Consider the following 15,662-nt stretch of genomic DNA (forward strand, 5'->3'; position numbering starts at 1 on the left):
CCTTTTAACAGAGAAATCCAAAAGATTGTTGAGTGTTAGTGCTGTGGTCTGTGTCTATGGCAGAGCATTCAAGTGACTGCGTTGTTTTTGGCAATCCACAATCCAGACTAGGGTTATTTTTGAAAAACCCAGATGGGACAGAAAATGGTTGGCCATGTACCTGAGGGCAGAGCACAGTGGTTCCGTTTTAAACAAAAGGAAATGCTAATTTAAAATAAATGATATGTTATCATAAACTGCCATTTTATTCTCTAGAGGACACTTCAACCTTAGGGAACAAAAATATTTTGCATGACACTTAGAATAAATAATTACAGAAAAGCAGCTTATGTGTTAAATATTATTATATTACTCTTATTACTGCTAATAAGGGAGGAAGTATTCAAACTCACAGAGTTGTTATGACAACAAAATAGGGAGTGGGGGAGACCCAAATATGTTGCCTTGAGCTCCCTGGGATATAAATGTAGTACAGTGGTACCTCAGGTTAAGAACTTAATTTGTTCTGGAGGTCTGTTTTTAACCTGAAACTGTTCTTAACCTGAAGCATCACTTTAGCTAATGGGACCTCTCGCTGCCGCTGCGCCGCCAGAGCACGATTTCTGTTCTTATCCTGAAGCAAAGTTCTTAACCTGAAGCGTTATTTCTGGGTTAGCGGAGTCTGTAACCTGAAGCGTATGTAACCTGAGGTACCACTGTAAATAAATCGAAGACCGTATTTCAAGACAGAAGAAGCCTCAGGGAATTAGTTGTCATTCCTGTTATATACTTATTTACTGCAAATTCAAAAGAATATAATTTGAACAATAGTTGCTTGGGCTACATCTGCACCCTTTGCTTCCAGTGCTACATAGCAAGGAGAAAGATTAGTCATGAGGCCCAAATAGTCCTTCATGGCCACTCGCCACTAGTGGCTCTCTAGGAATGCCTCTAGACTGTTAGCAATCTCACCTTTAGTGCTGTGCAAGCAAATCAGGATGAATGCACAACAAACAGACCACAGAATTGAAGAACTGTAGAGTTGGAATGAGACCCTTGTCCAACCCTCTACAACGCATTGTCTGTGGCCTCTGCAGTTCACAGCATTGTTTTCGCTTGGTTTCTGTCTTGATCTGTTTTTACATTGCTTTGTTTAATTTTGGAACTGTAGTTGTATTTTAATTGTTTTAAAATTTGTGAACCAGTCAGAGGGCATTGCTGATTGAGCACGATACAAATGTCAATAAATAAATAAATAAATAAACTAAAGACAGGCAAAACACAGCCATGCCACAAAACAGGGTAAAGATTTATCAGTAGGTTGATTGTACACCATTGCATTGGAACACAATACCATATCTTAATTCAGAAAACAAAAACTTCTAGGCTCCACTCTTCCCTCCCTAAACCAATTCCATTAGTTCCTGGCTTTATGAACTGTTCATCAATTTATTTCAGGTTATTACACTATTTCAGAACTAATCAGTTTTGAAACATTTTTCCAATGAGGTTTTCTTCTCTCCTCTCAGCTGACATACTGTGACTTTTTAATATAAGATTTTTCCCCCCTTTAAAAAAGAACTTAATGAATATTAAGGGTGAATATATTATCCTCAAATGCCCCCAGGAAAGTTTGGCACTTTCTGAAAGCTATTGAATTATGGATTTTGAATAATTAGGTTCTATTTAGAAGAGATACCACCATTGTAACAAGATGTATGTGGACACTTTCAGGAAGAATAATATGTGCTTATCCAGAGCTTCTGGTACATAAAATGTATGTCTAAGTAAGTAGTATGCTGAGCCACTTGCTTTAACATGACACACAAACACAAAAGGAGAGCCTCTTATTCAGGGCAAAATTTCATTCATCTAATGGATTGTCCTATACACCCACATTTCAAACGAAAGAATGAAGCTGAGACATGAGCCATTCATTTTCACAATAGAGTTCATAAACTCACGACAAGGACAAGATGGAATTTCAGTGAATGGGATCACTGAGACATGTCCCCATATGCAACTTGTTTGAACCCTGTTTTTCCTCCAATGAAATCTGACAGCTCTTAGCCATGGGGAGCATAATAAAGCAAAATATGATTAAGAAAAGACACAGAAAATGACCATAGCTCAGGAATAAAGCAAAAGGCTCCAGGTTCAATCCCTGGCGTCTCTAAGATATGGCTGAGAAGGACCCCAGTCTGATACCCTCGAAAGTCACTGCCAGGGGAGAGGCACTTGCTGCCCCTCCCACACTGCTGCACTATGTGGCGACCACACAGGGTCTCCGGACGTTTCACCGTCTATTGATCCCTGTGCCACCACTTTATTTCTTGCTGCCACCAACCAGGCCCTACCTGGTAAAATACTGAGTCCAGTCAGGGTTAAATTGTAACATAAAACTTCTGTTTATTTATTGTAGTTTAACAAGCGTGTGGTTTCATAAATGATCTCAGTCAATTACAATCATGGGGTGCCTATCCAGACCTATAACTTCCTCTTTAAACCACCTCTCTGCTTTTTACTTGTCTTCTTAGCTCCTAACTGTTCCTGACTCAGCTTATTCTGCTACACTAACTCAACCTACCCACAGACTCTCTCCCAATTCATTCCCACTCCAACCAACCACCCAACCCGCCAACCAACTCCTCTTGCCTCTCCCAGAGCTGGTTTTATAGTCCCTCTGACTCCACCCCCTCCTGGGTTCTGATTGGGTAACCTGTTTAACTATTCCACCTCCAGCGCTCTCATATGTTAACGTAACACACTATAACTCCCATCATTCCCAACCATTGGCTGTTCTGCGTTGGGCGGATGGCATTGGGAGTCCATCAACCCGTGGAGAGCCCAGGTTCGCCAGCAATGATGTAGATGACACAGAACAATAAAATTTATGTTCTTGTTGAGCAACAATAGCGTATTAAAAACTAAATTGTAACAACTGTTACAATACAGAAACCAGAAAAAGGAAATCTCTAACCATGCAAATTTCCAACAAAGCAAAAGGCAATGAATAAGAGTTCTTGGAACCTAAATGTTTCATTATGCCACTACTGGGAGAATTTGATCATGACTTAAAAGACTTTCCAAGCAACGGCAAAATTGTAGTGCCAGAGCTTGGATCTGTAAGCTCACAAAGGGGAAAAGGTTGACTGCTCTGACCGTGTTGCTATATTTGGAGAGGTGCCTAATTTGCCTATCTGCTTAACTGTTTATATTGATGCTTTGTCACTGAGATACTTCTGCAGCTGTTTTGTGTTTATGCCCACAAATAGATATTTTAATTGTGGATAGGTATTGCTATAGGTTTGGTGGGTCCCATCCAGGCCTGCAATCCTGTATCTGTGAGACAAAACCTGCAGAATGAGCCAAGCCAATACTGCCATTTACATGTCCAAAGAGGTTGCACTGTTGCAGCAGAAACAAATGGATGGGCCTTTTCCTACCTCACCTGGCTGGATGCCACTTAATTCTAGGAGGGAAAACAACAGGCCAAGGGGGACTGTTTGTGAGAGAAGGGGGGGTGCCTTTCCAGAAGCTGGAAACACAGAGGCTTGCTTTGCTCTGTGCTGGACCCAAAGCTGTGGCTTGGGGCTTCCCTTGAAGCCTAGTGGGGAGGCCAGATCTGTTGAAGTGTTAATGCTGTGAGCCTCTCCAGCCTAAGTTCAGGTTGTATATATGTGTAAACAATACTATATGTCCTAAAGACACCACAGTTTCCATTGACCTTCATTCTAAGGAAGCCAGACTCTGGTTAAAGGCTGGAACCCCTGGAATCTCTCACCACTCAGAGACTGGGAGCATGTGCAACAGTACTAAGTGACTCATAAAGATGTAGGCTTCCCATAGGCATCTGTTTGGCCAATGAGAGAAAATGGATGCTGCGCTAGATAAGCTTTTGGTCTGATCCAGCACTGGAAATCTTATGAGATGCCAGTGTTTAGCTAACTTCCAGTGATGCTGTGAGGAAATGTTTTTCAGTCTAATACCTTCCTGCAAAATCTTTCAGAGCAGGAATTAACCTCCCTCAGCACATCCCACCACCAAATTTCTATATGAGCTGCTACCCTTGATGTGTGTTGAGATGGGGAGGGGGAGTATTGAGTCGTGACTCATCCCTAAGCTTATTCAGCATCAGCCTCTTCCTGGTTCATCATGTTCTCATTTGTTACACTCCATTCAGAATACAAGTTTGGGACACCTGAGATTATGACAGAACTCTTCAGACCTACTCCTTGAGGACAGACACAATCCAAGAGATTTCCCAGATGCCCCACCACAGAAATTTCTCCACTGTGAAAGTGTCTTCTCCTGATGTGGGGAGAAGAACAAGCCAGCTGGCAGTGTCTGCTACTCAGAGCCCAGCCAAAAAGCTGCTTAACACATTGGCCAGTGTTCCATAAATCACAACAGATGGGAACTGTTACCATTTCCCCTTTCTCTGCCTCACCATCAAGGCATATACTATTCAAGGTTACAGAAACCTGACAGTTAAACGTGACATTTCTAGCCTTAATAGGTTATATTTTGCAAAAGGAAACCAGTTGCCAATGTACTAAAAAAAAATTGCAGGCAACAAGGAAGCAGAACTCAAAATGATATGACAACAAATTAAGATGAAACCAGATTTCAGCATCTCCCCCCTCCCCTGCTCTCCCAAATTCTCTGTTATTTTGGTACAAAAGCTTTCTCTTTTTATTTATTTAATATTGCATTGATATCCCACCTTTCCCCCAATGAGCTCAAAGTGACCTACGTGGTTCTCCACCTCCCTACCTTATCTTCTCAATAGTCTCGTGAGGTTAGGCTGAGAGACAGTGACCGGCCCAGTGTGCTTAATGGCTAAATGGGGATTTAAACCCTGGTATCTCAGGTTGTAATCTGACACACTAACTACCACAGTGTATTATACTATGATTCTGTGCAGGAGTTATGTGCATGGAACGGCAGTCTATAATACTTTAGTCTTTTCCCACTGTTTTTTTTCTGCAGAAACTAGTATTCAACATAGAGGTGCAAAGGCCCAGAATAAACCTTGAAAAAACCCCTTTAAAAATTCATTGTTTTCTGAATTTTTCTCCCTCCTGAATTTTCCCTGACCTCTAATTCATGGCACTATATTGACTCTCTGATCACTGAGGTTTCATATAGGTATCCTAATAGCCCTGGATAGACCTCTCTTCTATGAATATCTTTCATCTTCTTATAAAACAGCAGCTTCTACACCAGGTGAATGATGAAAACTACTATATTTATTGCAAACTTTTATGTAGAGAAATGATCAACCCTCTGCTGCTTTTCATCTAATCAATAGCTAGAAGTATTTGCAAGGATTTTGAAAACATGAAGTGACTGCTTCTGTACCAAACTCTGGGTTAATGGTTTCATTTAGCCCACTTGGCCCAGATAATAAAAACCATTCACAAATGCACAGCTTGGAAATTTAAAACATTTCTTAATTAAAAAAATATATAGTGATGCATCTATGAAAAATATTGTTTTCTTACCACTTTCATCTAGCAAGAAGTCATCCTGATAACGGAACTTTTCAGGGCCACATGCAATGAAAATGTCATCTTCGCCAAAAAAATCCTGAAGGCACATCACCTGCAATAAGAAAAAAGAAGAACGAAAATGACACCAGCTATCTCACAAATGAGAACATCTAGTACAATGCTTTAAATGCAGAAGAGATTTCATTGCAGGAGTACTCCAAATCATCGGCTAGGGAAACTTTTTGAAATATGAAAGTTTTTAATGGAAAACACTGGTGATTCAATAATGGTATACTTTACCACGCTGCATGAAAATTTTGCCATATATGGTAACTTTTATGTTTTGGCAATTTGTATACAGTATCTCTGGTGGCTTTCAGTTTACTTTGCTTTGCTGTTGGCAAAGATTATTGTGATAATTTTAACAAGATCTATTAGATAACCAGTAATTGGAGTTATGGGAAGTTTTTAGGACCCAAGCAAACAAACAGAAACAAATTCTGTGATCTGAGCACTGGGATTTGAGAACCTGCTGTTTTCAGAAAGAAGCTACCACTGCCACCTGACAAGCTTCTCCTCAAAATGCGCAGTTGAATAACTGTAATGTGCTTTTTGTGTGGCCATCTTTCCTGACTGACAAACTTCAGCTGGTGAAAAATGCAGCTACCTGGATGTGAGACCGAAAGTCATAATGTTTAACACTGTTACACTATTACTCCAGGCCAGGGGTCAGCAACCTTTTTCAGCTGTGGGCTGGTCCACCGTCCCTCAGACCATGTGGTTGGCTGGACTATTTTTTTTTTTTGGGGGGGGGATGTACGAATTCCTATGCCTCATAAATAACCCAGAGATGCATTTTAAATAAAAGCACACATTCTACTCATGTAAAAACACCAGGCAGGCCCCACAAATAACCCAGAGATGCATTTCAAATAAAAGGAAAGAGGTGTGGAAAGATAGTTTCCTAAGGCACAACCTTGCCCAACTAAAATGGAAACAAATGGCTTGGGTGAGTGCAGTTATATGCGACCGTGTCTGTTGTGATGGCTTTTTTTTTTTTTTAACAATGGCTTAGTTTCTTTCCCTCTTTTTCTAATACCAATAGTAATGTTAATGTTTCTTTCGTATGTTATTTCACAACGGCCAGGTACGCAGAAGACAAGATCTCCTTTGGGCTTTTGATTCTGCTTTGACAGTTAGCCACAAAAGATTAGAAATATGCTTCTGCTAAAACTAAAAATAACGAGAACACCTGAGTATGAAACGCAGAGAAGATGTGTCATATGCAAACATGGAACAACCACAACCAGCAATTGTTTTATTTGATTCCCTTGCAAGCTACAACTTTCCCCCCTCATCATCTCCTCATTAGAGCAGTTAAGTCATTTGTTTATTTAAAGCACGTAGGAACTGCTCAATATTTCAAAAATATCTAAGTGGTGTACAGTGTATATAATTATAATAAAAATACAATGTAAAAAACCAGTAAAGGAGTAGTAGGTAAAGTCAGTGAACACAGAGCTTCGGGTTGTGGTCACTGGCTGATACACAAATAATAATGGCCTTTAATTTTATTGATTTATCATATTTATCTTTCCCCCAAAGCTCAAGGTGCCATATATAGTCCCCCCACCCTCCACCCCCTATTAATCTCACAAAAGGCCACTGTGGTAGGTTTGGCTGAGAGTGAGTGACTAGCCCAGGGTCATGCAGAAGGCTGGAATAGACTATATCCTGTTCTTGCGGCCATGTAGCCTGATCTGATAATCAGAAACGAAAACTTGGTTATTCAGAAGTATTTCCCCCCTCATTTTAACTCACTTCAACTTAAGTTTTTCTCAGTAATTATGAACAGGAAGAAGATTGGAATGGGTAAAAGGCTATACTAGGTCAGATTATTGTTACTGAAGCCCAGGTTTGGGGGAGGGGAAGAATCTCTGTACAAAAAGCACCATGTGAATAGAATAACAAGTTTCCACATCTTTAACCTGTTTAATAACCATCTTTAATAACCTGTTTCTACATCTTTTCCTGACATCCAATTAAAATGCTAAAGCAAGACTATTTAAGAATACAGTGGTACCTTGGGTTACATACGCTTCAGGTTACAGACTCTGCCAACCCAGAAATAACGCTTCAGGTTAAGAACTTTGCTTCAGGATAAGAACAGAAATTGTGCTCTGGCAGCGCAGCAGCAGCGGGAGGCCCCATTAGCTAAGGTGGTGCTTCAGGTTAAGAACAGTTTCAGGTTAAAAACGGACCTCCAGAACGAATTAAGTTCTTAACCCGAGGTACCGCTGTATGTCTCTATATGAGCGGTGTGCAAGTTAACAGTGATGATTTAAACACTATTCAGTTGCATGCATTACACTACATGGTGGGGGACAAACAGCTGCAGTGTCCAGCAACACGGCATTTTACAGTCAAGATAAGAGCTAGTCTAATCCAGAATGTTAATGACTGCCTAAAATGTCCTGGTGTCCCATCAGACATACTTTTAATTTAACATAGTGTGTGTGTGTGTGTGTGTGTGTGTGTGTGTAGGTGGGGGGCGGGGAATAAGTAAATGAATCTCACAGCAAAGCTAGCAAATCTGTTATCTGGACTCAGTGTGAGTCCCCAATCCTCTTGAGCAGATTTTGAGGGTGTGCAGAAAGATACAGGGAAAAGGGGAGGGGGAGTTCCTTTACACAAGTCTGTTGTGTGAGTGGAACAGCAGCACTGGATAATAACGCAGAATCAACAAGAGCAGCTGTCACATCTACCAGTAGTATAGGAGCGCTTCTTCTGCCTGTTACCACTGGTGATGAACAACTTTTGGCTGGCAGCTTCAAGGCCCTTAATGGCCTCTCTCTCCTTAATGGACCCTTATTAGCTTCCTCTTCCTCCAACAACGGAAACCCCAATCTCAGCAGAGGTCTTGGAGGAACAGGAGGCTGCGCATCCTGCGTGCTGTTTCAGTGCTGGCCCGTCATCTCCCCCAACTCTACAAATATCTCTGGTCTGTGCCAGAATGCATGTTAGGCCACATTCATCAATGGTTTTGACTTCACTTACAGTGACTCTCTTCTTTTCATGGAAATGACTGATAACAGGCAATAATTACTTTGAAGTGTGAATGTGCTTGTTAGCAAATAGTTTACACAGTGGACCACAAGCCAAGTTCAGCATGGCCTAATTTGAAATGCCCCTCACCCACTGCCCTTCTGTCCCCCCAAATGTAGAAGCCCAAAGTTCCACAACTTCCTCTGATTTAGATCTCCTACTATATCTTCAACTATAATCTTGAACATTTGCCAGCCTCTTAAAAGACCTAGCACAGAAACATCACCTACACTTGGATTATCTTCAATATATATTTCGTAGCAATTTGTTTAATTCAGCCACAAGTAATATCATTTCACTGGGGAACACCATCCTGTAGAAAAGCCCTGGTGGCAACTGGATCTTTTTTTTTTTACATATCCAGAATGGTTTCTTATTTCTGAAGCTTTTCGTTCAATATGACTCAAGGCAGCCAGATGTATTGACGGTGTCTTCAAAATGGAATGCGTGTTGTTTTTGAAACATTTCAAATGAACATTTAAAAAAACAATAGCTGGTGTAACTTTGATGGCAACAGCCATCAAGATGAGCTGTGTGTCAATAAAAGTGATTAGCAAAATATTAACACTTGAAAAATTACAGAGTCGAGGGTTTGAATCATTCTCTCAAATTCAGCAAATTACACATCCCTCTCCTTATTGTCTTTGGCTCAAAGTCTTTCACTCACACCCACTTTGTTAATCTGTCATTACGCACACCGCATTCCATGGGGATTACAGAACGGAATAAAATTAATGTGCCATAGACAAATATGTATGTCCTCTTTTCGTTTCCGGTCTGAGTTATGAGACAGGGATTTAATCAAAGGCATTAAAAGTTATCTGCTGTTTACACTTTTTTTTTTTGGTTGTTGTTAAAAAATAATAATCCTGCAGAGAACTCATCCTTTTTTGTTGTTGGCAGGACATCTCCATGGCGACAGCTGCATCATCAAGCTATGAGAGGTCCTTCATCAAAGCAAAGGTTTTTCATTTATAAAGGAGGGGAGGAAATGAGATTGTATTTACAAGAGTGCACTCTGCAAACGAACTGGAGGCTCCGCTCTGTTCAAATTGACAGAAGCCCCATTGCACTTGTGGGCTCAATCAGATCCATGTGTCACCTCTGGGCCTAACCTCCCAGAAATAGCACACAGTTGTGTAGCATGCACAATTCCATTGCAGCACGAGGCAGACTCCAGCCAGCACACTCCAAAGTCACGCTGTGAAGCAAGCTGGGCAGAGGGCAAACAAAATGGGGAATATATTGGCAAGCATCTAAAAGTCTTCCCTTGCTTCATCTAATACTTCATAGCAGAGTGATCCCAGGCTGGGGTGCAATTACATCAGGATTGTCAAAAAAAGCAAAGGCAGATAAAAGGATACAGACAATAAGCACCAAATCAAATCGGTACAGTGGCCTGGTTGCAAAAATATATGTACCCTAAAAGGGATCTGAAGACCAGGTGTGTTCATGTGCGTTGCTGTATTTGTGCACTATGTATTCATCTTGTTTATTGGTCTATGACTGCTTTTTATTAATATTTTGGAAGGGGTCCTAACATTTGCTACCTCTCTGAAAAACTCGCATGATAGCCAAGCACTTTGGAAATGGAGAGGAAAATCTGTTCAGAAAGAGAACAAAACAGTTGCTACTGTAATTGGCTTCCTCCCCTCCCTAAAATGATGCCTATTAATGCAAATAGCACCATGCCAAATAATTAAAAAGAATGTAATTGTTGCATCAAACAGTACGTTTCCGAGCACAATTCAAAGTGTTGGTGCTGACCTTTAAAGCCCTAAACAGCCTTGGTCTTGTATACCTGAAGGAGCGTCTCCACCCCCATCATTCAGCCCGGACACTGAGATCCAGCGCCGAGGGCCTTCTGACGGTTCCCTCACTGTGAGAAGCAAAACTACAGGGAACCAGGCAGAGGGCCTTCTCGGTAGTGGCGCCCGCCCTGTGGAACGCCCTCCCATCAGAAGTCAAGGGAATAAACAACTACCTGACATTCAGAAAATACCTGAAGGCAGCTCTGTTTAGGGAACCTTTTAATCTGTGATATTTTAATGTGTTTTAATATTTGTTGGAAGCCGCCCAGAGTGGCTGGGGAGACCCGGCCAGATGGGCGGGGTACAAATAAAATAAATAATAATAATAATAATAATAATAATAATAATAATAATAATAATAATAATAATAATTACCAGCTATGTATGTGTGGAGGGGTGTTAAGGGAGGAAACCCCCAAATTCCTCAGAAAATTTCAGCTCCAACAAAGAACTATTCTTAATATTTTAATGTAATGTTACATACAAATTAAATTTATTTCTGAGTCCTGTGGATGAATTCACACAATCAAAGAGAAGTGAAAGGGTTTGTAAATTCAGAGTTTGCTTGGTTCTTACGTTGGCCCATTGGCCTGTTCTTCAAGGAAAGTCAGGACTACACAGCTGAATAGAAAATGCAAAGAAGGAGAAGTCTTGCTTTGTTTTAGATCAGGAAATGCATAACATGGAAGAATCAGAAGGTTTACAAAATCAAGAGTGGGAGTCAGAGGGTTCTATCCAATGCTGTGTGAATGGCGTTTCACTCATGCAACAGGAGTTTCCCTTCCTTTCCTCACCTTTCCCTGTGTGCTCCCAAAATCTGCTCCAGGTGGTCCCCCAATGCTCTGGGGCAGATTTTGAGGGTGTTTGAGGGAAATTCTATCTGTTTCTCAAGCAGAACGGCACTGTTGGGTACAATCTGGAGGAGAAGCAGGACAATTACAGTATCTCTCTGCACAAGATACATATTGCAATCAAGTCTTCTCTGGTTTCCCTTTATTGCTGTTTGTTTGTTTCTTCCTTTCTCCATCCTCCCTCTGTACCTTAGTTTGCCAATGTCCCAAGGCAATTGCACCAATTCACCACACTCTTGGATAGTTTTTATTTCATTTTAAAGTTCCTACGTTAGGTTTCCATAATTAATCTTTATTTATACATCCATGGAGCAAGCTTCTTGGGACCGGCACTGGTCATTTTTGCATGTCTAGATTTTTCTTTGCCAGTATTACAAAGAGCAATGTGTTGCTGATGCTGGATGAGAACCAATACTTTCCTGGGACCACCTATTGAGTTTACGTCTGAGAGAAGATCTGAGCCAATGATTTCCCAGTGTACAGCTCACATTCCTAACCGCATCTTAAGCAATGTCATACTGCCAAATTCATTGTTTCGTTCGACTAATTGTTTTGGCACGCAAAAAGACTAGATGTCACGTATCTAGGGATAACAGAGGACCTAAAAGATCACACAGGGAGGATCATGCTAATGTCCCACTTCTTTGAAGGACGGATAAGTTATTTCTAGCACATTCCAGCACAACAACTGTGTGTGCAATGACGATGCCCTGGGAAATAACACACAGGCACAGATACTCCGTATGGGATCAGTCCACCTCATGAATGGAATTCTAATGTTTTCTCAGCTGTGATGTCTTGACTAACACAAATATGATTTTGGGAGGCAGCCACAGAGCTAAGGCCCCATCTGCACTATATATTTAAAGCTGTATCATACCACTTTAAACAGTCATGGCTTTCCCCCAAAGAATCCTGGGAAGTGTAGTCCATTAAGGGTGTCCAGCGTTGTTTCACAATCAATCCTTTTTCCTAAGGAACTCTGGGAATTGTAGCTGTGTGAGGGGAACAGCAGTCTCCTAACACTTCTCAACACCCTTAACAAATGACACTTCCTATGATCCTTTGGGGGGGGGAGCTGTTTAAAGTGGTATGATACTGCTTTAATTGTATAGTGCAGATGGGGGCGTATAAGGGTTTTTAGGATATTCGTTTATGCTTTAGTATATCCTTACAGCAGAGACCTTTCTGTTCTCTCTCTCCTCTACCCTCGATAAATATTTGGCTAAGCCTAGTAGAAGATACTGTTGACCCACAGCTCCTCTTCATTTCAACAGGCTTGTACAAACTCTAGTGCGAACAGCAATAAAATAAATAAAGGCCTGCTGCAAGAGAGGCACTTTGAGGATTGCTCCCACAAAACATACTTCCTTTTATAATCCCACAAACATTGCTTAGGCTCTTTCTATCATCATTAAAGGGTAAGGCAAATAACCATCATAAAAATCTTACAATTAAACCACTAAATGCTTCCTCCCAATTGCAAGCCATTTGGTCATGTCCATCACAAAGTTCCTCTGCATGATGGGGAAACTGAAACCAGGCTAAATGCTATAAAGTATGCTCATTTTATTGCAATCCAATACCCAAGCAACCTGGCAATTCATCAGCATATGGCTGTGTGACTGAGATTTCACAAACCTAAACAATAAAAGGGGAAGGAAGAACACAATACCGCACTGCTATGAGATGGTATTTCAATGCAATCTGTTCTTAAGAAGGGATTAGTTATAAGAGAGCAAAGCATCCTAGGCTGGGCTTGACTAATGTTTCTGAATAGGTGACATCAATAGTCTCTTGCATTTAGAAGGGTTTTCCTCTGCCAGATTTGCACTTTGCTTTGCTTTGAAGTACAGTGCAAGACTGCCATTTGGTGGCCAGACATTCAAAGTGATAAGGTCTAGTAGTCTACTCAGAACATCAAATGTATCAGTAACTCTTAATAAAACAACTTCTATTCACAGAATTGTGATGAACTAACAAAGTACTTAAGCTAATATTTCAAAATGACCCTCATCCATAAGGTTTACATAAGACCCACTTATTTGCTGCACTGTAATAGTCTAGAAGTTTAAAAACGTAATTACATCCACTCTCATTTGAAAAAGTGTGACAACATCACACTAATTTCCCAGAACCACTGTCTTTTGCTTTGTTTTGTAATGGCATTCCTAGACACTTCCATTTAAAAAATATATATATTTAATCATTACAGCAACAAACACTACATCTTTTTGATGTACGCTATGGCTCAGTTTGTGCATAATGCTAAGCCAAATCATGGCTTAACATAAACACATGTTTGTGCATGTTTGCCCAAAAGGAGATGGTAGCCATTTTGTTTGTTCTCCAGGATCCTGATCTGGCCACAGGACTGTAAACAACACAATAGGTTTGTTAGCATGTCATCCAAACACAGGGTTGTGGTTGTCTCCCCCAGAAAACCATGACTTGTAAACAAAGAACAAATCTTGATTAGAGCTCATGGTTTGTATGGAGGAAGACAAACCACAAGCCCAGGTTCAGATGACACACTAAGCCAAACCATGGCTTAGTATTGAGTAGTGTGGCAGCATCAGCACAGTGCCCACACTGTCTTCTCTAGGAACCCATGCATTTGCATTAAGGCATGGTTTGACTTAGCATTACACGCAAATTGGATTGTCACATCAGTTAAGAGGCTCCATTTTGGAAGCAGATTTTTATTTTTATTATTATTTTTACAAATGTCTATTGTAATCCAGATAGCTTGAGGTTGAGGCAGTAGCCATTTTTCAGTTGCTAAAAGCTTGTATGGGGGCAGCATTGGGGCAAAAGGCTGTATCTAGAAAGAGACATGTTTCAAAGTCTGAAGTAATCAGACTAAAAGGAGGAGGAGGAGGAGGAGGAGAATAGAACTGCTGTCACAATTCCACTGAACTTGCATGTGTCATCTGCACTTCATGGTGGATGTGAGTATTTTAGTATTATTCCTCCTTATAGCAGAAACGCACTGAAATATTCAGCAAGGTGGGCTCCGCAACATTTAATGGCAACTGATTATCCAAAAGCTAGATTTCAGGCAAAAGCAGTTTCAAATGTGGCCACCACTAGGTAGAAAACTCATGTGATATCTTAGATGCATGCAAATGCATTTCGAACTAAAATTAATCTTCTTCCCCTGGAATAAAATGTTAATTGCATAATATGAACCTCACTGCAAAAGCCAGGATCTGACATTTCAATATTAGTTAATTTTTAGGGAGAATATTATATTGCTAACGCTTCTGTAAATTTCATCTCTTTAAAGCTCAGGCAATAATGAAGAGTCTAACACACTGTCTGGAATTCTAACCATTCCAAAGTATCTCTGTCCAAGTTCAGAATCAGAATGCAACAATACCATACAGAAACGTGGGTGCATTAACAGAAATGGGGCAAGAAAAGGGAACACAGATGTCAAGTTTCAACAAGTCATTCCACACCATCTACAGCTGGAACTAGTACAAAAGCAACACACATGTGGTAATAATGTAGGCATTTCACGGAATGATAAGGGCAGTAAAAGCAGCTTAAAGTGTAAACCCCTGAACCTTAAGACACCTTCTTCAAAAGTCCAAAAGTGAATGTACAATAATAATTCAGGCCTTTTGTACTTCAGGAAAATGAAAACGGAGATATCTGCAATCTTGGGGAGGGTGAGAAGGGAGAGGTCAGACATACTCCTTTACTGTTCTGTTCCCTGATCTAAACTGAGGCTGTGCTGCCCCCTTGTCAAAATGTCCAGCAGAAGGGGAAAAGCATAAAAGCTGGCAGCGCTAACTGCACACTGCAAAATCTGAGAGGAATTTCTCCAGTGTCATATCCCACCTATATTTTCCTCAAGGCACCAAGAGTCACTTTACTTTATAAAATTTAGCAAGCAAAATCAGGTTTGTACACAGTTGTACATCTCCCTCTTCCTTGATAGTAATAAACAAATTTATTAAAAACACACCATTTGAAAGCTCTGTTTACTATAAGTGCTGGAGGAGTTTGTCCCCCCCCCCCAAAATGCACTCCCATGACGTCTTCAATAGTTGTTTTAGTTTTGTAATGGATTCTGGATTCAATGGTGTCTCTATCCAATTTTTAATGGATCTGCAAAAGGCTCTTGGTTGAGGTGTCAATAAATACTATGGGAGAAGATGATGATGGCAGACAAGGCCCATTCAGGAGCAATGCAGCAATACCAAAGGCATCTCAGCTCTAATGAGTCCACCAGGCACCAATGAAGATGTGCAATGGCACCCTGAGTATTCTGACTGCAAGAAAGCAGATTATAAATCTTGATAAATAAATACATTAAGGCTTTCCAAATTTGACATTATTAGTTTTATTAATATTGCTTGCATTCATCATCTTTGAAACTGTGAAGAGTGATAAGGTTCTGCTAACCTGCA

General features: G+C 40.6%; 1 protein-coding gene across 2 annotated transcripts in view; it reads right to left on the bottom strand.

Annotated features, from left to right (window-relative positions):
* The window catches only part of DCLK1 (doublecortin like kinase 1), a 198,035-nt gene that overhangs the window by 102,198 nt on the left and 80,175 nt on the right, over positions 1–15,662 (bottom strand). For both annotated transcript variants that reach the window (XM_033146510.1, XM_033146509.1), the window contains exon 4: positions 5,487–5,586. In XM_033146510.1, coding sequence (XP_033002401.1) covers positions 5,487–5,586 — 100 coding nt within the window. The remainder of the gene's footprint in view (positions 1–5,486; positions 5,587–15,662) is intronic.

This window comes from Lacerta agilis, chromosome 4, assembly GCF_009819535.1.
Source record: "Lacerta agilis isolate rLacAgi1 chromosome 4, rLacAgi1.pri, whole genome shotgun sequence".
In the NCBI taxonomy this organism is placed as follows: domain Eukaryota; kingdom Metazoa; phylum Chordata; class Lepidosauria; order Squamata; family Lacertidae; genus Lacerta; species Lacerta agilis.